The 24,181-nt window shown below is 43.3% G+C and overlaps 1 protein-coding gene and 1 long non-coding RNA gene across 5 annotated transcripts in view; one reads left to right on the forward strand and one right to left on the reverse strand.

The window, feature by feature from the left end:
* Window positions 1-1,509: 1,509 nt before the first annotated feature.
* LOC119865685 lies at window positions 1,510-9,122 on the reverse strand. Of its 4 annotated transcripts, none has more exons than XR_005377956.1 (3): window positions 9,037-9,122; window positions 8,794-8,911; window positions 1,510-2,124 (listed from the first exon to the last, which is right to left on the reverse strand). It is a non-coding gene; the product is annotated as an uncharacterized LOC119865685 (long non-coding RNA). The 4 variants fall into 4 exon arrangements; XR_005377953.1 differs by having other exon boundaries at window positions 8,189-8,911; XR_005377955.1 differs by having other exon boundaries at window positions 8,794-9,099.
* Window positions 7,591-24,181, forward strand: part of SLC9A8 (solute carrier family 9 member A8) — a 70,205-nt gene continuing 53,614 nt past the window's right edge. Inside the window, 4 exon segments of the mRNA XM_038572573.1 lie at window positions 7,591-7,827; window positions 8,293-8,340; window positions 9,751-9,929; window positions 16,603-16,683. Coding sequence (XP_038428501.1) covers window positions 7,802-7,827; window positions 8,293-8,340; window positions 9,751-9,929; window positions 16,603-16,683 — 334 coding nt within the window. The 5' untranslated portion in view covers window positions 7,591-7,801.

A 24,181-nucleotide genomic window follows, 5' to 3' on the forward strand; every position in this document is an offset into this window, starting at 1 on the left:
CTAGTTACTTTTCTCTATTGTTTTAGTCTCAAATTTTTAAGTAAGAGGCTATCCTTGGTGTCTAATATTTCTTCATTTTCTGTTCATGTTTAAGTGCAGGGAGTCAAGAAGCTGATTATTGTGTATGTTGGAAAGGGGGCTGTTGACTTTAGCTATGACAATGAGCTTTATTAGGGACCCCTGATGTCAAAATATCTTTAGGTTATTCCTCTGGGTCTAGGCAGATTTTCTGGAGCAGACTCTCCTAGTCTCCTGCCTGGAATGGAATGAATGGCCTGGCTGGCCTAGTTCTGGGGCCATGTGAGTAGGGACACTATATCCAATTTGCCTGGCTGCTCCGGATGTGAGCAGTGGGGCCAGCTCTGCAGGTTTAGGGAAAGACTAGAGTAGGGCATTCAGCATGCAGGCCAGAAAATGGTCCACAAAAAGACATCCACGTCAAATCTCTGGAACCCGGGAATGTTCTCTATCTTTGCAGTCAGGTTAAGGCTCTGGAGATGAGATAATCCTGGACTATCCAAGTGGGCCCTAAGCACCATCACAGGCATCCTCATAAGAAAGAGGTAGAGGGAGATCAGATACATGGAGCAGAAAGAGATAAGACCACAAGCCAAGGAATGCCAACAGCCACCAAAATAGGAATGACAAGGAATGGATTCTCTTCTAGAATTTCTGGAAGGAGCATGTCCCTGCTGACACTTTGATTTCAGACCTCCAGGACTGTGACAGAATGTGTTTCTATTGTGACACCCCACAGTTTGTGGTAATTCCTTATAGCAGCCCCAGGACTAGCGTCCAGTGAATCTTTCACTTTTAACATAGTGCCGCTGCCCTAAAGCATGCTGAGGTGTGCAAGTCCAGACACACTCCTGTTTTATTGTCTCCACAGCATAGACCTCTAGCCTTTTACCTGAGTAGGTGCCCAGTTGCCTAGATTCAGTTGGGGGCTGGGAGGACATGAAAATCTGCTTCTTTTTACCCAATTTCCTTTATTTTCACACCCTCCTCTCCACCACCCACCTCCCACTCCCATTTTAATTTTACTTTCAGAGGCACCTAGTGTCACCAATTCCAGAGCCTTTTGGAGGGTTTTCTGGGACAGGGGTGTAAATCAGGGTGGCCTGTGGCTTTCCTCTCTGCTGCCTGAGGATTGGATTTTCTCAATTCTGTTGAGCCATTTAAACCTGCCTTCTTTCTCTTCTCCAAAATGTTCTTACCGTTGTCTCTCTCCTCTCCTATTCCCTTATCCTTGAGGGTTTATGCTTTAAAAAAAATGAATCTCGGGGTGCCTGGTTGGGTTAAGCATCTACCTTCAGCTCTGCTCAAGATCCCAGGATCCTGGGATCGAGTCCCACATAGGGCTCCCTGATCAGTGGGGAATCTACTTATCCCTCTCTCTCTGGCCCTACCTCCCCCCGCCACCCGCCACCCCCCACCCCCGCTCATGTCTCTCTTCTCCTCAAATAAATAAATAAAATCTTTAAAAGGAAAAAAATCTCTGCGAAATCATAAAAGCAAAAAAATGTTAGTTTATATCACCTGGCAAAAATATAACAAAATTAGAAAGGGATAAAAAATTTACATAAACACTCAGTAAGTAGGAAATTCTAAAACACTCCCTAAGTAAATCCTGTCTCAAAGCAGAAACTGTGGAGATGCCTGGCTGGCTCAGTCAGTAGAGTATAGGATTCTTGATCCTGAGGTCGTGAGTTCGAGCCCCATGTTGGTCACAGAGATCACTTAAAAAAAAAAAAGGAAAAGAAACTATAATGAAATCATCATGGGTCAAAACTCATGAGTTATCCTCAAAGCAGATTTTCAAAACAAAGTCATACTCTTGAATGTTTATATCAGCCATGTGTAGGTATGTTGTCAAGCAGGTTGCCCCTGCAGGCAGCTTGAGCTTAACCCTACTGGGTACCTGTGTCTAGAACAGATATTTCAGACTTGTCCCACCCCTCTGGGTGAGGGAATGGGGGTATTTATCCTCTACTTGCACCAGTCACTGGTTGAGGGCTGTTCTGGAAGCATTCACTTGTGCTGGCTTGTGGTGTGTTGAGAGGAAGCCTGTGGGCAGCAGTAGGACTCTCCAAGAGTAACCTCTTGAGCAGGCACCAGCAGAGTCTGTTTTGGGAGAGAGCGAAAAAAGAAACTCAGATTCCCAGGCCCCACATCTGAGATCCAGTAAGTCAGTGATAGGCCTGGAATCTGTATTTTTTCACAAACTCTCTCAGGAGTATGTGTTGCACCTGATTCCACTGAATTCTACAAACCCAACCTTTTCATTTTCACCTAGTAATTGTAGTACCCGTTACCTGCCAGATTAAAATATTAAATTCATAGGCATTGAAAAATTAGCCCCGACTCATATGTAAATCCATGTGAAACAATACTAAACAATAAACATAAAGGGAAGGTCAACACAGATTTTCTTTTTCTCATGGTGCGTTAAGCAGAATAATGGCCTCCCAATGACATCCACTTGCTAATCTCTGGATTCTGCAAATGTTATGTTACGTGAAAAGGGGGAATTAAGGTTGCTAATCAGTTGCCCTTGAGATGGGGAGATCATTCTGGATTATCCAGATGGGCTCAATGTAATCACAAAGCTCCTTCTCAAAGAACGAAGGAAGGAAAGTCAGAGCCAGAGAAGATGAAATGACCAAATCAGAGGTTAGAGTGATGCCATTGTTGGCTTTGAAGGTGGTAGAAGTGCCCACAAGCTATAGGATGTGGACAGCCTCTAGAAGCTGGAAAAGGGAAGAAAGCAGATTCTCCCCTAAAGTCTCCAGAAGGAAGGCAGCCATGACAACACCCTGAGTTTAACCCCATAATACTTCCTCCCAATAGAACACAAAGATAATAAATGTAGTTGGTTTGGAAAATTCCTCTAATATGTCTCTTAATATATATCTCCTACTGGTTCTTCTATTCTGATTGAACCCTGAGTAACATACATGGGAACCACTTTGATTCCCTTTTTAAAATACATGAAATACCAAATTCATTGAAAGCTTTCGTTGGGCCCCTTGTTTTGTTGACAGCTTCAGGTTTTCTAAGCTCTGGGAAAAGAGTGAGGAACAAGACATCAAGTTTCCACATCTGTAAAATTGCGCTAATCAGAATACCTCCTAGGTTATTATACTGACTAAATAAGTCACTGAGCATAATGCACTTGAGCAATGCCTGGTACAGAGTAAGGGTTCAAGAAATGTTAGAAGGTGCCTGGCTGGTGCAGTCGGTTAAGCATCTGACTTGGTTTGGACTTGGGTCACAACCTTGAGGTCATGGGATCCGAGCCCAGTGTCATGCTCCACACTCAGCACAGAGTCTGCCTGTCCCTCTCCCTCCCCCTCTGCCCTTCCACCCCTACACACCCCCCCTTGTGCTTGTGCTTATGCTCTCTCTCTAAATCAATAAAATCTTTTTTTTTTTTTTAAGTTAGAAGAGGTAAGGAATGGAAGAAAGGCAGAAGAGAGATACAATCTCTCTGCTTCCAGGGGGCTTAGATCTAACTGGAGGAAACAGGATGATAAACTCAGGAAGGAAAAAAGAAGAAGGAAGGAAAGAAGGGAGGGAGGAAAGGAAAGGGGAAAAAATCTGACCGTGATAAGTGCCTCAGAAACACTTATGTTTAACACTTCATACCGGGGTCAGCAGCCCCACCCCCCAGGGGCAAATCAGCCTGCCACCCTCTATGTAATGGCTTGTGAGCTGGGAATAGTTTCCATGTTTCCAAATGGTTGAAAACAAGTACCATGAAAATGCCAAGAAATTCAAATCTCAATATCCATGAAGTTTTATTGAAACAAAGCCATACTTATTTAAATCATCTAAGGTTGCTTTCCCACTGCAAAGGCAGAGTCAGATTGTTGCAACAGAGATCTGAATGCCCACAAAACCTAAACTATTTACGGTCTGGCTCAGTACAGAAAAAGTTTGCTGGCTCTTGCTTTAGGCTGAGTGGTCAGGGAGGCCCTCCCTGAGGAGATAACATTTAAGCTGAGACCGGAATGGCAAGAAAGAGGAAGGTTGGGGGTAGGAAGGCAGAAAGAACAGAGAACTAAGGTAAGAGCTTCTCTCTAATCCTGTAACAGCCTTCCAAAGAGGGGCTCTGTCAAAAATTATGATGGCGGGGTGGGGGGGCGGTCACCTGGATGGCTCAGTGGTTGAGCGTCTGTCTTCGGCTCAGGTGGTGATCCCGGGGTCCTGGGGTCAAGTCCCACATCGTGTTCCCTGCAGGGAACCTACTTCTCCCTCTACCTATGTCTCTGCCTCTCTCTCTGTGTCTCTCATGAATAAATAAATAAAATCTTAAAAAAAAACTTATGGGACTCAACCAGGACCTGTTCTAGCCTCTTTTCGGCCTGGCACAGCACAGGAGCCTAGGATCTGTGTGTTGAATAGCTTTGTTTGCCTTTCTGGGAGTAATGATTTTAGATTGGTTCCCAGGAATAGGTGAGAAGGGCCTGGGATTTGCCCTCAGGCCCAAGGGTAGGTGTTCTATAGACTCCTATTTGGCAGCATGCCAATGAGCGTCACAAAACTGGCCCTGATAACAGGATCTGTGGCAAAGGCAGTGGGTGGAATGCCAGGTAGAACGGGGCAGCCCTCAGAGAATTCAGGAAGCTGCTTTCATCCTGAGTGGCCCTACAGCTGGCAGCTTGATACAAAAAATCCTACCCCCAGTTTGCAGGGGCCAGACTCCAGCCAGGGGTCTTCTGAGAGAAGACGCAGAAGAGAACCTGACTCTGAATCTTCTCTGAGCCAGTTCATTTCTGCCAGGCTCTGTGATAAAGGAGAGAAATGAGGTGTTGGCCCTATTTTAGAGCCAGAGAAATTCAGGTGGTGGAGAGCTACAAGGGATACTTGGTAAAAACACAGACTCTGAATCCCAGCCTCAACATTTCCCCCGTGTGTGATTTCAGGCAGGTGGCTTCCGTTTATAGATACGATAGTATCTCCCTCAAAACAACAACTACAAAAGTACAGAATTAAGGAAACAATAGCTCAGCACCACACCTACAGGAAGAACTCAATAAACATTGCCTGATCCTAAGCACATTCCCTCAGTTAGCTGTGACAACAGCTCTAAGAGAGTCTAGATGGCAGAAGATTCTGGGTAGGAGCCAGACAGATCTTGTCTCCACCCAGTTCTTCAGAGCCAAATCCTTGAAATCATCCTTGACTCCTCTCTTTCCTTTAGACACCACAGTCCCTCAGCAAATGCTGCCTTCAATATACACCCAGAGAAGCCAAACGTTCCTGTCGTCTCCAAGACATCACCTTAATCCAAACTGCCATCACTTCTCACCCAGATTAGCACAAAAGCCTCTTAAGCTGTCAGAGGGCTGCCAACTACCCAACTCCCCACAAGCAAGCAAAGGGGTCCCGATAAAAGTCAGGTCAGAACACTCCTCAAAATCCTCTGTTTCCTAGCACTTCTAGAGTTAACTCACTTCTTTATTTGTTCAATGATCATTTATTATTGAGTATCTACTATGTGCTAGGTGCTGTTCTAGACACAGGAGATAAAACAGAACAAAACAGACAAAAACCTCTGCACTCAGGAAGTTTATATCCTCCTAGAGGGAGGACGATAAGCCAATGTAGAAGTAAAACATACAATATGTTAGGTGTCATGGAGAAAAATAACTAAAGGAAGGAGATGGGGTTTGGTATTTTAAACAGGGTGGTCAGCATATGTGTAATGAATAAGGTAAGGGTTAAATAAAAAGCCCAAAAGTGGTAAAAGGTGAGATCCAAGGGGCAACTCACAAGTGGAGTATTCTAGACAAAGGCCTGAGCAAGTACAGAGGTGGAAGTGTTCCTGATGTGTTTCAAGCACACAGAGGAAGCCACTGTGACCACAGCAAAAAACATGCAGGAGGGGGGAAAGTGGATTGAACTCAGACGGGTAAAGGGGGCCTCAGAGGGGTAAAGGGGACTGGGTTGTTGAGTCCTGTGGGTTCTCCAAGTCTTTTTTCTTTGATTGAGACTAGAAGCCAGTGGAGGTTTTATTTTACTATTATCATAATAATAATAGAGAGAGAGAGCACAAGCAGGTAGTGAGGTGGAGGGAGAGGGAGGAGCAGGCTACCGCTGAGCGGCAAGCCCGATGCAGGGCTTGATCCCAGGACCCTGAGGATAATGATTTGAGCTGAAGGCAGACACTTAACTGACTGAGTCATCCAGGTGCCCCTATGGTTATTATTATTATTTTTTTAAATATTTTATTTATTCATGAGAAAGAGAGAGACAGAGACATAGGCAGAAGCAGGCTCCTTATGGGGAGGCAGATGCAGGACTTGATCCTAGGACCCTGGGATCATGCCTTAAGCCAAAGGCAGACGCTCAACCACTAAGCCACCCAGGCGTCCCTATTATTATTATTTTTAAAGATTTTCTTTATTTCAGATTTCACAACTGGAGGGGAGGGAAGGGACAAAAGGAGAAGCAGACTCCCTGCTAGATGGGGAGCCTGAACCAGGGCTCTATTCCAGGACCCTGGGATCATGAACTGAGCTGAAGGCAGATGCTTAACCCAATTAACCACTGAGCCACACAAGTGCCCCACCAGCGGTTTTAATTTAAGTAGGGCAATGACTGGGGTTTTAAAGAATCACTAGGCTGGGCATGTGGCTGGCTCATTTGGAAGAGCATGTGACTCGATCTCGGGGTCGAGAGCTGAAGCCTCATGTTGGGTGTAAGGATGACTCAAATAAATAAAAAACTTAAAAAAAACATTTTTTTTTTTTTTCCAGGATCATTGAGGCCCACTGTGTGGAAGACCACAAGGAGCAGCCAGCAGAGCCAGTGAGACAGTTTACAGTTCAGGCAGCTACAACAGCTGTTACGAGATATGATGGCTTGGAGCAAGGAAGGAGGTGGTGTCATATTCAAAAGCCTTACCCAAGAGTAGGAGCCCTCCTGATGGTGTCCCTCCCCCCCCCCCCAACAAGCCATGTTCCTTCCCTCCTATATCCCGTAGGCCACAAACCACAGCTAGGCACATACACGTGTGTAAAGAGTATTTGTTGACTCAGTGAAAGAATTAGTGAATGATCCAAGCCTAGAGCATCATCATCACCTATTATTATTTTTTTTTTTTAAGATTTTTTTTTTTAGGGAAAGAGAGCGTGAGCAGGGGGTGGGGCAGAGGGAGAAAATCAGATTCCCAGCTAAAGGCAGAGCCCCAGGCGGGGCTGGATCCCACCACCCTGAGATCCTGAGCTGAGTGCAAATCAAGTCAGAGGCTTAATCAACTGAGCCACCCGGGCGCCCCCACTAACGATAGGCATATAGTCAGCATTCAGTAAATGTTTGCACATAGAGTACAGCACAATTCTGCAAGGCCAGGTGACTAGTCCTCTTTGCAAGGAGGAAGACTGGGGCTCGGACAGGAATGTGTACCCCGGGGTCCCTCTGCACAGCCTAGACTAGAAGCTTCCTTCTAGCCAAGTCCTGGACACTGGGTGGAGAGTGCTTGCTCTCAGGGTGAGTCACGATGACTTCACAGGAGTTTCGCTCAAAGGTTCTCCGCCCTGCGATGAAGAGAAGCCGAAACTTCACGAGGCCAGGAGGTCAGGGGGCCCAAGGAGGTCAGGCGTCCTAAAATCGCCGGGGCCGGGTCCTCCCACCTTCAGGCCACAGAGACGAAGGGCCAGAAGGGCCGCCCGCTCACGGCCGAGGCCCCGCCCCCCGCTCGCCGGCCCGCCCGCGCCTCCAGCGGAAGCCGGAAGCAAAAGCGGTCCCAGCTAGCCCCTGGCTCCGAACTCGGTGGTCTTGGAGGCTCCGCAGGATGGGGGAGAAGATGGCGGAAGAGGAGTGAGTGGGCTTTTCCCGGGCGGCGGAGGCGGCGGGGCTGGGCCCCGGCGGGTGACAGCGAGCGCCTCGGGCCGCCCTCCGGCCCCGAAAGGCGGAGCTGCTTGTGTCGGTTGGCCGGGACTGACCCTGCCGGCGCCAGCGAGGAGGGCGGGAGGGACGGGCCTGGGCCCAGCCCGGCCCCGCAGCCTCCTGGGGGTCGGATCCTGGTGCCGGGACTCGACAGCCCAGGGCAGGCCTCGAAAGGCGCCTGGAGGAAACCGAAACCCAAATTCCGCTTCCCCGGTTTTCGATCTTCTGATGATTAGGGAGAGCTCCGCCGCCTCCTCCAGGAAGTCTCCCACCCCCACCCCCACCCCCGTACTTAGCCAATCGCCTCCTCTTCCACCGTAACGGTCATTTTTCGCATCTGTTTCCTCCACTGAGTTTCATTCATTCGTTAACTGTTGGCCATTTACTCTATTCCAGGCCCTGGGCACATAGTAGTGAAGGAGGCCGACCAGGAGCTGCCCTCAGGTAGTTTCCATTCTAGTGGGGAAAAGACCGCACGCAGGCGAGGTGGTGTCAGAGCTCTAAAAGGAAATGGCAGTGTTAGGATGGGGGAGTCCCCTTAGCAGAAAGTGACGTGCCTGTCGAAACTTTGATGATGAGAAGGAGGGTTGGGAGAGGGAACAGGCAAGTGCAAAAGGCTAGAAGCAAGAAAGAGCTTCATGTGTTTGAGGAGCAGAAAGACAGGCAGGATGGCTGGAACAGAAAGAGTGAGGGGGGCTAGGTGTACAAGATGAGGCAGGGATGGGGGCAAGGGGTCCCGTGTCCTCCAGGTACTTACCCGCCAGGACCACTCTTTAGCCCGTCTCTGTATCCGCCGGGCACAACCTGTTTCATGCTATATAGATGCCCTACCTGTATGAGCCGGTTTGTAAAAACAGTAGCAAGGAACCCCCCGTGGTTGAATTCAGACTCCCTCACCTGACATCTTTGCAGATGTGTCTCGGCTGGCTGGGTGGTCCTTTCATTTCCTACTTGCTCAGCACATGCACCATTGACAAGACACCAACCTGGGCATCCGCAGCATAAAGCAGTGGCCCTGTGATTACACGATTGGTCTCAAACCTGATTCTGCCACCGGTTAATTGAGATACTGGGCAGGTTACACAACCCCTCTGAGCTTCAGTTATTCATGGGTGAAAAAGTGAAAGGAATAGTGCCCACCTCAGGCCTGGTGGGCCCATTAAATGAGAGGTTGTAGGTGACCTTGTTCCTGGAGTGAAGCATTGACTCAATAAACATGAGCTGTTATGATCACAGTTGCAATGGTTATTATATGAATATTGCCCTAGTTTACAACAGTCCCACCCCAAAGTGAGGAGTGTGCACTGGGAGGAACATAAGAGGTGGGGTGGGTGCAGTATTACAGAGGAGGTTACATTTGAGCCTTTAGAAATCTGAGAAGGATTCTGTAAAGCGGGGTGGGGTGTTCCGACCAGAATCAACAATTGGGTAAATTTGGGTGGCTTCTTCAACCTGCTGCTATAATTCAAGGAAAAGAAAGTAAATAGGAGAAATAACGGCGCCAAGTAAATAGCGCTGGATCCTGGAATGTGATGAGACTTCAGTTTGTCTCCATTTAAATCCCTCATTAAATGCCAAAGAGCAGGCAGTGTTTTGTGTCTACATGGGCCCTGGCTCCCCCTTGTTGCTGTTCTCTGAGTGGCTGTGTTCAGAGCACCTGAAGACCCTGGTACTCTCCTGCTGTGGCAGGCAAGAATTCTCTGAATCAGTGTCTCTCTTAGGCCTGCCTGGTGGTTGTAAGAGTTGTGAATCCCGTCATCCTCTGTGCCAGGTTCTCCTTCTGTTTGTGTATATGTGTTGACACTTGGGGCCCTTTTCCCTTTAACTAATCCTGCTGCTTTTTGTGTCCAACAGGTTTCCTAACACAACTCACGAAGGTTTCAATGTCACCCTCCACACCACCCTGGTTGTCACTACGAAACTGGTGCTCCCGACCCCTGCCAAGCCCATTCTCCCTGTGCAAACAGGGGAGCAGGCTCAGCAGGAGGAACAGTCAAGCGGCATGACCATCTTCTTCAGCCTCCTCGTCCTAGGTGAATGTGGAGACACCCTCATCTGCCATCATGAGTGTCTGTGTGTGTTATCTAGAAGGTCAACCCTGTCTAAGCCACCATTTACTTAATATCAAGCCTTCCTTCCATTTGGTTTGACATCAGACACTGAGGGACAATGATAAGTTAGTTCGTAACATCACAACAGCGTGCTCCTTTTTCTTTCTAAATCATCGAGCTTAGCAATTCTGAAGAGCTCTTTATATAGTAGTATCTTAGATGTCATTTGGAAGAAGGGATTTTTGACCCGGAAAGAACCTTGAACTTCTTCTAGCTTAGTGGATTTCAAACCCTGCTCATGAGTGTGTGTGCATGTGTGTGCGCGCACGTGCACGTGTGTGTGTGTGTGTGTGTGTAGGTGGTGGTAGTAGTAGCAGGAGGTGGGCTAAGTCAAATGGGAGAGCATCTGACTTTCTGACCAGAGCAGCATTTGGTCTCCTATCTATTAGGCTTCCATGTAAATTTTGCTTAATTAAAGGTTTTGTTGCTGAGTAAAAAAATCCAACACCCCTTTCCTTACCCTTTATCTCCCATCAACCATAGTATGATTTTTTCCCATATCTGTATACCACCTACGCTGTTGTTTACTTATGTAATATTTTTCTTTGAACAGATTCACTCTCAAACTTAAAAGTCTCGTTCTGTTCATCCTCCTCCAGTAACGGGTGAGAAAATTTAGGCCCAGAGAGATTAAGCAATTGACATGCCTCGTTTCTGGGGAGACTAGAGATTAACATTTGGGTTGCCAGACATCAGTTGAGAAGTTTTGGTAAAAGGCAATACATTAGATGCCTCCTCGAGACTGTAGACAGCTGTCTTAGACAAGAAAAGCCAGTTGAAACTGGACAACCACTTTGGACTAGCTAAGGAAGAAATAGCTTGAAACTTGGCCCAAATCCAAACTCTTCCTGGAAGAGTGAAGTTGGCATATTTACATTTTGTTTTTCTTTAATGATACTGAGCCATATTTTGAATTAAATTAGGTCTCTTCAGAGGACTAGGAAGTACAACTGGATTAAAAGGTGCAGAGCATTTCACTGATGTCATTGAGGACTTTTTTGAAGAAAACTAGAACTTATTTCATATTTATATTTGGATTCTGCTAATGGTCAAATAATTTTAATAAACCAATCACTTGATTTAAAGTCCCAGGACTCAGCCTTATCTCTCACAGATTCTAAAAAACCTTTAAATTGGGGGCACCTACATGGCTCAATTGATTGAGCATCCAACTCTTGGTCTCAGGTCTTGTGCTCACGGTTGTGAGTTTCAAGCCCACGCTGGGTGAAGAGCCTACTTTAAAAAAAAAGACACACACACACGACTTTTAAGTGGAATACTGAAAAAGTACACAAACCACAAGCATGAAGTCTCCCATACGGACCTGATATGCTCAAGTAATTGTGTACCTGGTGAAGGTAGTTGAATTCTGCATCTAGGGGATTCCTTCAACAATCAAGGACTCTTCTTTTTTTTCCTTTTTCCTCTGTGATAGTAGTTGAATATAAAGAAAAGCAGTTTTGTTATCTTTTTTTGTTTTGTTTTTTTTTTTAGCAGTTCTTTTCTTGATCAAGAAGTCTTTAGTACCTGAATCCTTAATCCTGAAGGATGAGTATTATTAGCCTCTGTACATTGTTGTCAGTTTGGTATGGTAGGATAGCATACAAGGCGGGCCTGGATGCAAACTTTTGTTTTGTAGTGACTTTGTTTTCACGGGAAGATAAAAAGTGGTAAGTCAGACTTTCAAGGTGATTTTCAGGGTGTGGAGCAATGAAGGTTAGTTTCTGACAGAAACCACGAAACAGGTTGTTAGTACTTTTTAATCCTGGCAAAACCCTGTGCAGTGGTAACACATCTTTGGGGCTAGAAAGGTCTGAACTGTATTTATGAGTGCTGTGTATTTTACTTGGATTGTCATTTCAAACAGATCATAAACCTAGACTCTAGAGTCACACTAGCATCAGATGGGTTTTGTTTTCACCTCGTCAGACTGTTGGCAGTCTGAATTGGTATCTCCACTTTTTACATGTAAGTCAGTATGTGTTAGCAGAATGGAATGCTTTCTTTTTCAATAAATTTGAAGGCATTTTTGCTTTTTTCCTGTGTGTTATCAACAGAATATTATATATCTCATATGTTAGATGTCCAGACAATATATATCTGATAAAGTATAAAAAAGTTTACAGCTAATGGATATCTTCTAACTCACTAAATACATGAACTGCAGTGAATTGAAACTACTAGTCATAGTTTATTCTAAATTTCAGGAACTCCCAACCTGGAACACATTTAACCACTTTTGTTTATTATTTTTTAGAGATTATTTATTTACTTGAGAGAAGGAGAGTGCATAAGCACAAGTGGCGAGAGGGGCAGAGGGAGAGGGGGAAGCAGACTCCCCACTGCACATCTTTTAGGAAAATACTATTTTCTTTTATATGTATATATATTTTATTTATTTGACAGAGACAGAGCACAAACGGGGAGCAGTAGGCAGAAGGGGAGGGAGAAGCAGGCTCTCTGCTCAGCGTAACTACAGCCCAAGACCTATGAGATCAAGACCTGAGCTAAAGGCAGACACTTAACCTACTGAGCCACTGGGATGCCCCTTTTTACTATTTTAGTCAAGTCAAATGAAAGTGTAATTTATGTCTTATAAGCTTGTCAGAGGATTACAGTGTGTGCTCCCCTTTTTTTGAGGAAGGATGATAAAACTCTGGTTACTCTAGTTACTTTTGACTTTAGAAGCTTGAAATCATTTGACTTACACTTAACCCTTGCTGATCTTTGAGTCTGAAGAAACAATGGTGAGTCATTTTTATTGAGTTAACAATTAGCATTGTATGATACATTTTATGGGCCATTAAGTTTAATGGAGTTATTAAAATTGATATACCTATGTTTTAATATAGTTTCCATAATTATTACTTTGGGCATGAACATTTAGAAGCATATTAACTTGTGGTATCCCTGTCCTCCATACCGCATGGAAGCTTTTGTCTTTTCTTGTTTTTTTCTCAAATATCCTTGAAAACGTGTACTTGTATGTGTATATGCAAATATACGTTCATAAGCACATTCACATATACAGGTACATAGAGCTTAGATAGCTTGGATTTTGTTTGTTTTAATATAAGTAAGATCCTATAACTTGCTTTTTCATCTTGCAGAATGTCTTGGAGGTCTTTTTATGTTACTGTTTTTTGTATCTACTTGATGTTTTTTTTCTTTTAAAGAATGTATATGTGTTAAACATAAAATATATACCATTTTAACCATTTTACAGTGTACGATTCAGTGGCATTTAGTACACTTACAATGTTGTGCAACCACCACCACTATCTAGTTCCAGAATGTTCTCATCACCCTAAAGGGAAACCCAGTACCCATTAAAAGCAGTCATTCCCCATTTTCCCCACCCCCAGTCTCTAGTAAACACTATTTTGCTTTCTGTCCCTAGGAATTTGCCTACTCAGAATATTTCAGGCAAATAGAATCATACAATATGTGGCCTTTTATATCTGTTTTTTTTCAGTCAGCATTGTATCTTCAAGGTTGATAGCATGTGTTAGAAGTGCATTCATTGTTATGGGTGAATAATAATCTCTTGTGTAGATAAACCACATTATGTTTATCCATTCATCAATTGATGGATGTTTGGGTTATTTCTACATTTTGGCTGTTGTGAATAGTGCTGCTGTCGACATTTGTATACAGGTTTTTGTGTAGACATATATTTATTTCTCTTGGATACATACTCAGGAGTGGAGCTGCTGGGTTAAATGGTTATTCTATGTATAGCTTTCTCAGGAATTTCCAAACTCTGTACCATGTTATATTTCCACAAGCAGTGGCCTAGTGTTCCAGGATCTCTACTTCCTTGCCAATCCTTGTTATTTTTTACTTTTTAAAAATTTTTTAAAGATTTTTTTATTTATTTAATCATGGGAGACAGACAGAGAGAGAGAGAGAGAGAGAGAGAGAGAGGCAGAGGCACAGCAGAGGGAGAGGCAGGCTCCATACCTCTTGGGTCTCCAGGGTCACACCCTGGGCTGAAGGCAGCGCTAAACCACTGAGCCACCCAGGCTGCCCCTAACCCTTGTTATTTTTTATTGTGTTTTGTTTTGTTTTTTAATGATGGCCATCTTAGTTGGTGTAAAGTTGTAGCTCATGGTCTTGATTTGCATTTTTCTAATGACCAGTGACATTGAGCATCTTTTCATGTGCTTATTGGCCATTTGTATCTTCAAAGAGATGGCTATTCTGGTTCTTGGCCCATTTCTTAAATTGTATTGTTTGTCTTTTTGTTGTTGAGTTGTAAGAGTTCTTTATGTATTCTGGTTACTAGACCCTTATCAGATAAATGATTTACAAATATTCTCATCCATTCTGTGGGTCTTTTCATACTTCATTCTTTTAAGTGGCTGAGGACCATTACCTGGCATTCATGAACCTCATATTTAGTTATCTCTGTTAGAGATAGGTTTTTCCCCTTTGCTTTTTATTTTTTTTTTTATTTTTTTTTTAGAGAGAGACAGAGGGGAAGTGCAGAAGGAGAGGGAGAGAGATGCAGGGCTTGATCTCATGACCCTGAGAGTTGAGGGTCCTACTAAACCACCAAGGAAAAAAAAAAAAAAAAAAAAAAAAAAAAAAAACCACAACACCAAGGCACCCTTCCCCTTTGCTCTTAAAGGTACAAATTGATGTTTGATTTATTACAATAAGCTTTTTTTATTTTATTTTTTTAAGATTTTATTTATTCATGAGAGACAGAGAGAGACAGAGACACAGGCAGAGGGAGAAGCAGGCTCCATGCAGGGAGCCCCACGTGGGACTTGATTCCGGGTCTCTAGGATCATGTCCCGGGCTGAAGGCGGTGCTAAACCTCTAAGCCACCAGGGCTGCCCACAATAAGCTTTTTAAATTAATTTTTTCATCTAGCATGGTGCAAAAAAAGAACAGAAACTGAATGAACTCCCTAGATCTATATTCGGTCTACTTATGTGCCTGCCTTTTTAGACAATAGGCCTGCTCACTGGTCACATGTTGTGCTTATGCCTTAGAACATTTTTTTCTTGCTCTTACTATTTAATGTAGGATTTTTCTAAGTTAAATATTTATAATAAAATAACACCACAGATTGATAGCTTAAAGCACAGAATGAAAGGAGGACAAAATTTCTCTATGTACAACTGTTTCCTTTTTCTAGCCACCTGGTGGTTTTTGGTGGGCCTAAAGATATCTGGTTTGTCAGTGCAGGCTCTGAGGGTGGCCACTTAACCGCCCTGCAGATTGTTTAAACGTTTCCTTTTATAAAAAAAGCAACAATTATTTTTAGTGCTGTTAAGATAATACTGTGATTAATGAGATGGTATACCACCTAGGTGCATAATAAAAGAAGGAGACATGCACATTTGGATTTGGACCATGAAATTACATTTAGGAATTATTTATGTGAAGGTATGCTTTGGGTGGGGGGTGTCCAGAAATACTTCTTTCAAACAGGGTTTTGTTTTGTTTTAAGATTTTTTATTTATTTATTTTATTTATTTATTTATTATTAAGACAGAAAGAGAGAGCAGTTAGTGAGAGAGAACACGAGTTGGCGGGGAGGGGCAAAGGGAGAGGGAGAAGCAGACTCCCTATTGAACAGGGAGCCCAATGCAGGGCTCAATCCTAGGACCCTAAGATCATGACCCAAGCCAAAGGCATATGCTTAACTGACCCAGCCACCCAGGCTCCCCTCTTTCAAACAGTTTCACATCCTTTTGTTTCCTTTCTTTTCTTTCATGACAACACCTCCATGAGAAAAGTCAGACATTATTCTTATTTTGGTGACTGAGGAACAAAGGCAGTTGAGTGGGAGGTGGTGGGTGCCTCTGGTTAAGAGCACAGGGTTGGCATTGGGCTCAATCCTGCAGTACCTATGAATGACATGACCTCTTGAAGCCTCTGTTTTTACATCTATAATCAAAGGAGATTATGATAATAATAGTTAAGAGGGATGTTGGAGGCCAAATGAGACAGTGTTTGGGAAGTGCTCAGTGTAGCGCCTGGCTCATGTGGAGCCCTCAACCAGTGGGAGCCCTGGTCCCCCAGCCAAGAAGCAGGCACCCCATCTTTTGCTCTTGCTGTTCTCATCATCAGCTCAAAGTACTTACTTTGTCCTCTTTATACAACATTCTCACTTCCTTCTGTATTCAAAGAGAACCAACCACATGGTAGCAAAATACTTTGTGTCAACATGTTATGTTGCAGTTATTTTTACATAAAAGTGATTGATTTCATTGACTTCCTTCTCACCATTCAAGTTTTCTAGTTGATTACTTCAAAAAAGTTGAAGACCATTTCTTAGAATCAGAGAGATTTGAAGAAATGATTGTAGAAGGCTTAACAGGCTAGAAAAACTGAAGATATCTGTTGCTCTTTCAGTGACCACTGGAAAACAAAGTAGTCCAGGCATATGAAGAAATATGGAGACAATGCTATAAACACTGTGAATCTGTTTCCAGGTTAAGAAATAAGAGATTGAAAATACAACTGCAGTTTGTGTCACTGTCCCTTGTACATTTTCCTGGCAGCACCCCCCAGAAGTAACCATGGCTTTGAACTTAAAATTGTGCTGTTTTAACAATGTCTTATTTTTTCCCCGCAGCTATCTGCATCATATTGGTGCATTTACTGATCCGATACAGATTACATTTCTTGCCAGAGAGCGTTGCTGTTGTTTCTTTAGGTAAGTGCTTATCAGTGATCCTATAAGAAAAGCAGTAACAATACCATTTTTTGAGTGCCTCCCTAGTGCCAGGAACCACATGAGATATGATATATTCCTGATTTCATTTAAATCCTCACTGCCATCTGTCATGAGGGTATTATGATCCCATTTTACAGATGAGGACACTATAGCTCAGAGAGGGGTGATGACCTCCTAAAAGTCACATAGAACCCCCCGCCCCCCCATATTACTCAAAGGCCTTTCTGCTTCTAGAACTACCTTTGGGGCACATTGACTGTGTTACTAGGCTGTGCAGACCTGCAACTCAACTAAGGCAAGCAATTGATGCTTAATTCTTAGGGTCATTGAATTTTACAACCTGAAGGGACTCTCACTTTATGGTTTAGGAAGGAGAAGTGGCTCACTTCCATGTCAGTCAGATCTAAAGTCTTCTGGAGCATTCCATTCTACCTCACTTACATTTCTCTCTTGTTTCCTGCAGCAATTAATTGTTAAGATAATTAGCCTCTGTATGTCAACTGTCCTTCAATAATAAATATTAAAAGAAAAAAGATAATTAGCCTCTAGAGGCTAATTTAGTATCTACCGATACTAAATCGGTATCATAATAGATACAAGCTTACATGAAAGTTAATTGAAATGGTTAATGAAAGTGCAGGGACCTTACTTTTCAGTAAGTATTAAAATCAAGATGAAAATGTGGGTGGGGGTACTTAAGGCATAGTATATAAGTTTTCACTAAGGTCAGCTAAGACATTCATCAGTTTGTGATATTGTAGTTACTCTTACTAGTTTCCACTTGCCTACTAATGATATTTAATTTTTCCTTATCTCCACTGATGCTCTACTTAATTTTCTTTGCCTTGTGAGTCTTATTTAGCATATTTAGTAATAATTTTACAGTACAGCGATGGTTTAGGTTAGCTTTGGAGATGGAACATTCAGACTTTGATTCACCTTCTTTTGTCACCATCTGCATTCCTACTACCCTGGTTCAGCTCCTCCTGTGTTTCCCCTGGGCCTCATGTTTCTAAGTGCCAGGTTCTTGCCCATGATCTTTTGCATTGCCCCCTCACATAAGCCTCATAACTCCCTAGTGATGCCATATCTTAAGGAAGAGACACCACTGGGTAGTACTGATCTTCAGTAAATAATTGAAAAACAATTTTACTCGAATTCCTGTTCTCTATTTAGCAGGCTCTTGAGCTGCACATCCTGGCAGATTCAAACAACCTTCACTAACAAGATAGTTTTCGAGCTCTAAGAATGGGATGATCATTTATTAACATCCTTTTCCTGCTATCAGGAACATTGAATATAACCTATACAACTAATAACCTATTCAGGGACATTCAGTAAAGACTTAAAACATGACTCCAAGGAGTGTACAGTTCAGTTTTCATAGTTTCTCAGAATAAGAACTATAGTTGGTATGCATTTAGGTATTATGCACATGGAAACGATGGTTCTTATAATTTGGTTTGGAATGTCATGTTCTTCACTCTTTGAATGTTTGGGTAAGTGCAGGTCAGCGAACACCAATGCTTGTATTAGGAGTTACAGCAGACATTGTTGGTTGCCTACCCAAGAGCCATGTCCCCCTTCTTCCTTGAAAATAGAACTCTAATTTTGATCAGGTATCTTGCCACAGTGCACTGAAGAAAGATAGGCCCATCCAGGTCAAGACTGGTCTTTATGCCATCATGATAATTCCATTCCCCTTTACCATTGATTGGTTGTACAGGGTGAAGGCAGCGAGGCAGTGGGAAACCCTGTTTTGGCCTGTGAGACCACAGTGAAGTGCTGAGGTAGAGTGTACTTTATCCTCTCCGCTAAGAAAATTTCCCTACCTCTGATGCTGTCATGTGAGGATATAATGCCTGGAGCACTGGTAGATGTCTTGTAATCACTGTGGCTCAAAGACAAAATCCAGAATCCTAAGGATTGCCAAGGGGACAGATGGGAAACCTGGATTCTTGACTGCAGTGTTGTTTTTGTTGAATTGATAGTTCTAGAGCTGCCTGTTATATGAAATAACAAACATCTGTGGCTTAAGCCATTTTTATGTGGGTGTCCTTTTACTTGCAGCTAAAAGCATCTTAACTGATACAGGACTCTTCCTATTTAAGGGACAATATTAATTGAAATTGATTCAAAGAAAAAAAATTGGTGGGGGTGGAGTTGCATACACAGTGGCCCCTGGAACAGAAAACCTACAGGTAGCACTAGCTTCAGACTTAGCTGGATCAAGTCTCTTGGACTGTTTTTCTTCATTTTTCAACAGTGCTTCCTTCCCTTTGTTTTGGCTTCACTCTCAGGCAGGCTCTCTCCTGAACCCTAGCTTCAGGCCTGCTCTCCTTACCATAGCAATCACAGTGGGAAAAGTAGCCTCCTCTTCTCCCTCTTTCCACCAGAAGTTGTAGGATGAACTCTGACCTCATAGCCTCCCTAGCCTGGACAGGATGGAATGGTGTTGGGGATTGGCCAAGGCTCTCTATCCACAGGGTTTCTTTCTTCACTGATAGAGCAGAAATAACGTAGCATGTACAGCTAGGTCATGGGAAGGTTGATGGGAAGTAAGTCTTGCTTTCAAAACTTCCGGTAGCTAACTCAGGTGATTGGAACGCTGAGAACGGTTCCAGGGAGAGTGCTGGGGTCCAGAAAATATTTTTTATTATGTTAGAGGACGTTTGGTTAGAACTTAGAAATGCTGACAAAGCTATCAAAATAGTTCTGTATTTCATAAAACCATGTGAATTGAAGGAAAACTTTTTTTCTCTTATTAGAGCAAAGTGTAACAAAATATTGAGATATCCCCCATTTCAATAATTTCCAAGTTTTGTGCCAAAAAGAATCTGGATGAAGCTGCCAGAGAAAAAAGTTTTCTTTCTTTCAGGGATAAACTCTCCCAGCCTACCTCTTCTAACCCAGAGTTGCTTTTCAGTTTGCAGTCATGTAGAGACATGATTAGCCTTTGATGTTAAACATTCAGAGTTCCTGGGGCACCTGGATGGGTAAGTGGTTGAGCGTCTGTCTATCTTTGGCTCAGGTTGTGATCCTGGGGTCCTAGGGTCCTGGGATCAAGTCCCAAATCAGGTTCCCCACAGGAACCTGCTTCTCCCTCTGCCTAAGTCTCTGCCTCTCTCTTTGTGTCTCTCATGAATAAATAAATAAAATCTTAAAAAAAAAAAAAGTTGGTATAAAAAAGGACTATCTGCCTTTAAAAGCACATTTTCCCCTTCTATTTTATTGTATTTTCAGATGAATCTCCAGACTTTTCTCTCTTTTTTTTTAAAGATTTTATTTATTTCAGAGAGAAGAGAACATGAGCATGGTGTGGGGCAGAGACAGAAGCAGACCCCCTGCTAAGCATGGATTTTTTTTTTTTTTTTTCCGCCAACATGATCAGGACCCTAGACTCATGACCTGAGCCAAAGGCAGACACTTAACCGACTGAGCCATCCAGGCATCCCAACTTTTCTCATTCTTTATAAAAAAGTATCAACATGAAATTCTAAAGATATTTCCTTGACCCTTCTTCAAAGCTTTTGGATACTTTCTGTACTTAGGGAATTCTGTAGCATAGGCCTTTAAAACCCCCCCCCCCCTTTTTTTTTCTGTACAAAGAACTATACAGAAAAAGAAAAATCCTTTTCATTGATAACTTCAGCTATTTTTATTATTAGGCTTCGTTCTCTTCCAAACCATTTGTAGGCATATATGTGGAGATTAGATGACCTTACTTGGTTTGAGTTTTTATCATTTTTGTGTTCTTTCCTTTTTACCACCCTTTCCATATTAAGATATGTGAACATATTAAGTTCACATATTTACTTTTATTGGTGCTGATTGGCTATTTTGGGCTGAATTTATAATGAATAAAAATGAAATAATTGTACTGCTTACTATCTGCTAGTGCTTACAATCTTTCCAGTAGCAAAACAGGAGATTCCCACCCCCCCCCCCAACATATTTTTAGAGGAAAAATCGGAAGGGGTCAGATACAGACTGAAAATTTGCCCCATCCAAATGCCAATACGCTGATAATTAGGAAACCCAGATTTGATGGAATCATTGACTAGGAAACACCGAAGTGCTCCCTTGTCATCACCTTTTTAACTGTGTGCCTTTAGTTTTATTAACTCATTCTTGTTTTAACTATAAGATTTTAGATTTCTTTATCGAGTGCTCCTTTAATTGAGTAGAAAGGAATGAAAAATCACTCAGTCCCTGAGTTATTGACTAAAAGTAATTCAGGAAAAAGCAGATGTAGTAATGATATTCTAATTGTATTTAAGTTCTTAAAAAAAAAAAAAAGTTTTTTTAAGACAAAGGGAGATTCCTAGCTGTAACAATTTCTGTTCCTTTTTAGACTATTAAAGTTTAACCAGTGCTGACGCAGCTTACAGCGGCTCACAGGGAACTCTCACTGAATCTGCAGTGCCATGATTTTCATTAGAGAAGAAACAGGCATTCATTTGCTGGTGTTAGAGTAGTGGTCTTAGAGGCAGAGGCCAAAATTGGTTGTCAAATTGACAAAATGGTCACATTAAGCTCAGGATTTTCAGGGCTGTTGCATTCCAAGGAAGAGTGCTAGCACAGATTTTTATTAGTTCCTGGATGTATGGGTCAGAAGTGATGAGGTCCTCTTGGAACTCCTGTTGTTCTTTTACTGCTGTGAACTAAATGTGTGCTTGGTCTGGAATAACTCCCTTTTTTTTCCTGGAGTCTTGTTTGGACTTTCCTAGTTTTATGGTCTCCTTCTCTTAGTGGAACATTTTATCATCCGTATGTTGTATTTTATACTTCAATCTTCCAGTTACGCCAGAGTAGGGAGATAAGCTCAAATTTAGAATAAGAAAGATTGTTAAGTAATTGTATTCTGAAAGTTGCTATATTTGGCTGATTTCTTGAATTTCCTCCTTCACCACCTAAATGTTCTCCTTTTTGGTGGAAAAAGGAATAATGTTCCTCTGAAAATGTGAGCTACTTTAAAAACAAAACATATAAAACAGGCTTTCCCCAGAAAACAAACAGCCCTGAAGTATGGATTCTAATCCAAACTGGTAGGACTTCTTTTAGAGTATCTTTGAATAGAATAGGTGGCAAAATCAAGGATTGGATTTTCAAAATTACCTTATGATAATATAACTTGGTTCTGTAATTACAGCTGACAAAATGTGCTAAAAACATTTTCAAAAAATCATTTGGCTAAAAGAGTATAATATAAGTAACTATATTTCTTTTGCCTCATATAGTAGCAGACCTGTCTCCTCATGATGATCAGGGTCAATTATCCCTGCCAATATGGTTGCCTGTTTCTAGGCATGCTGGTCTATTGGCTTAAGGAGCCCAAAGGGACCAGGCAGCTGCCATTGTAACTCTTACAATGTGAACCCTGGTGGAAATGTTACCTTCTGGGAGCCAGGACCTTTCAACCCCCTGAGCCTAAAGTTTCAGGCTAAGGAAGCAGAAATTCCCCAAATAGGACTGTCCATTCCCAAGTGAGTCCCTGAGAGTGATGTTGAGTGGGGCCACTCCTACTTTACCCACTGTGTGCTATACCCATGCTTATCCTTGGGGATATACCACCCTAAAATGGCCCTTGGTTTGAGGAGTAAATTGCAATCTGGGGGAGAGCTCCGTTCTTCACAGGATGTCATCTCCAAGCTGGTGCCTCAGCTTCTTTAAGAGACCCTGTTACAGGGGATCCCTGGGTGGCTCAGCGGTTTAGTGCCTGCCTTCAGTTCAGGGCGTGATCCTGGAGTCTCAGGATCTGGTCCCACATCGGGCTCTCTGCATGGAGCCTGCTTCTCCCTTTGCCAGTGTCTCTGCCTCTGTGTGTGTGTGTGTGTGTGTCTGTGTGTGTCTGTGTCTCTCATGAATAAATAAATAAAAATTAAAAAAAAAAAAAAAGACCTGGTTACAGCTCTGGCTGGCTGGCAGCTTCTGGATGGAGTGTTACATGGTATATGACTATTATGGAGTCCATGGTCACATGCCTACTGCTGCATCTTTTTTTCCCATAAAGTGAATCTCTTGGTTTACCCATTGTTATGCAGTATCCCACTTCGGTGGCTTGGACATTTGTGGACCATTGGACAATGGCACTAGCCAAAGGACATCCAGCCAGCATGCATCCAGTCTCAGTCAGTATGAACTACCACCCCTTCCAGGGTGGAAGAGGTCTGAGGTAATCGAGCTGCCATCATGTAGCTAGCTGGTCTTCACAAGGGATGGAACCACATCAGGGGATAGGTGCTGGTCTATGTGGCTGTCCAGCCATCCATCCAGCAATGGTAGTAGCTGGAGCAGCCATAGTGAGGAGGAGTTCGTGCTGTTGAGCCCCTGCACAGCTCCCATTGTAGTGTCTGTGATCATGAACCCATTGCATAAACACTGAAGTGACTGAGGTGAGAGGCTGGCTGAATCTTCCATGAACCAAGCTTGAGTGCTTTTTCCTCTGTCAGCTGGTCATGAAGAACTCCCATCAAGAAGTAAGCACTGAGAGAGAGATGTTGACGTAACAGCTGTGGAGGACACAGAGGCCTGTGGTGCCTGTTCACGCACCTGTGCTCACGCCCTGTAGACCTGCACAAGCCTCAGTGTGTAATGTTACACTTTCATCTTTCAACACATTGCTGCTCAGCCCACCCAGCCCCCAAACTGAGTAGTTATGGCAACCTACTTCTAAAGGACAGTTCTGAGCACATGAGCATCTGATGTCCCATGTCTAGATACTCTGTCTGTACCAGGGCCCCATAGCATGCCAAGAGCATTTTGCGTTTTCTCCTCAGGTGGTTTTCAAATTGCTGCAAATGGCAGGACCTTGCTTCAGAACCCTAGGGAACTATGCTGAGCAGCCCTCCTATTGCGACTTGCCTGAGATGTCACACACCATACCTTTCTACCATAGATCATTCTAGTACCATACCATAGATGGTATGGCAAAAGCAGCGGAGCTGCTTGAACTGCAGCTGGACCTGCTGCAGGGCCTCTCTTCTGCCCCCCCTCCCAAAAAAAACTGTCAGCCTCCCACAAACCAGTAAATGATTGAAGTAGTTTTCTCCAAACCTGGAGGAGGCCTACCAGGCATTGCACTGCTTTCTTAGTGGTGGGAGGTGGAAGGTGTAAATCTTGTCCTTTACTTGGAGACAATGTCCTGTCATGCTCCAGACCACTTGACCCCTAACAGCTTGCCAGATGGGCAGGCCCCTGAAACTTTCTATCCTCTGAAGCCTGTGTGTCTTACCAAGACATCTACTTGCCACTTCTTGCTTATTGTATCAGGTTAACGTGATGTCCACAGTCTAGTGGATCAGCATGTTGTCCTGGGGTACATATGGTCTGGGTCCTTTGGGACTAGGTTATGACAAAGCAGGAGTTAACATAAGGCGCTCGACTTATCTGGGGCTCGTCTGTAATCGTGAAATAGCCTGCAGAACTCTGTATTCCAGCAGGGAGGTTGGAGCACTTCTGCCACCAGACAGTCTCC

This window comes from Canis lupus, chromosome 24 (genome assembly GCF_011100685.1).
Source record: "Canis lupus familiaris isolate Mischka breed German Shepherd chromosome 24, alternate assembly UU_Cfam_GSD_1.0, whole genome shotgun sequence".
Taxonomy (NCBI): Eukaryota; Metazoa; Chordata; class Mammalia; order Carnivora; family Canidae; genus Canis; species Canis lupus.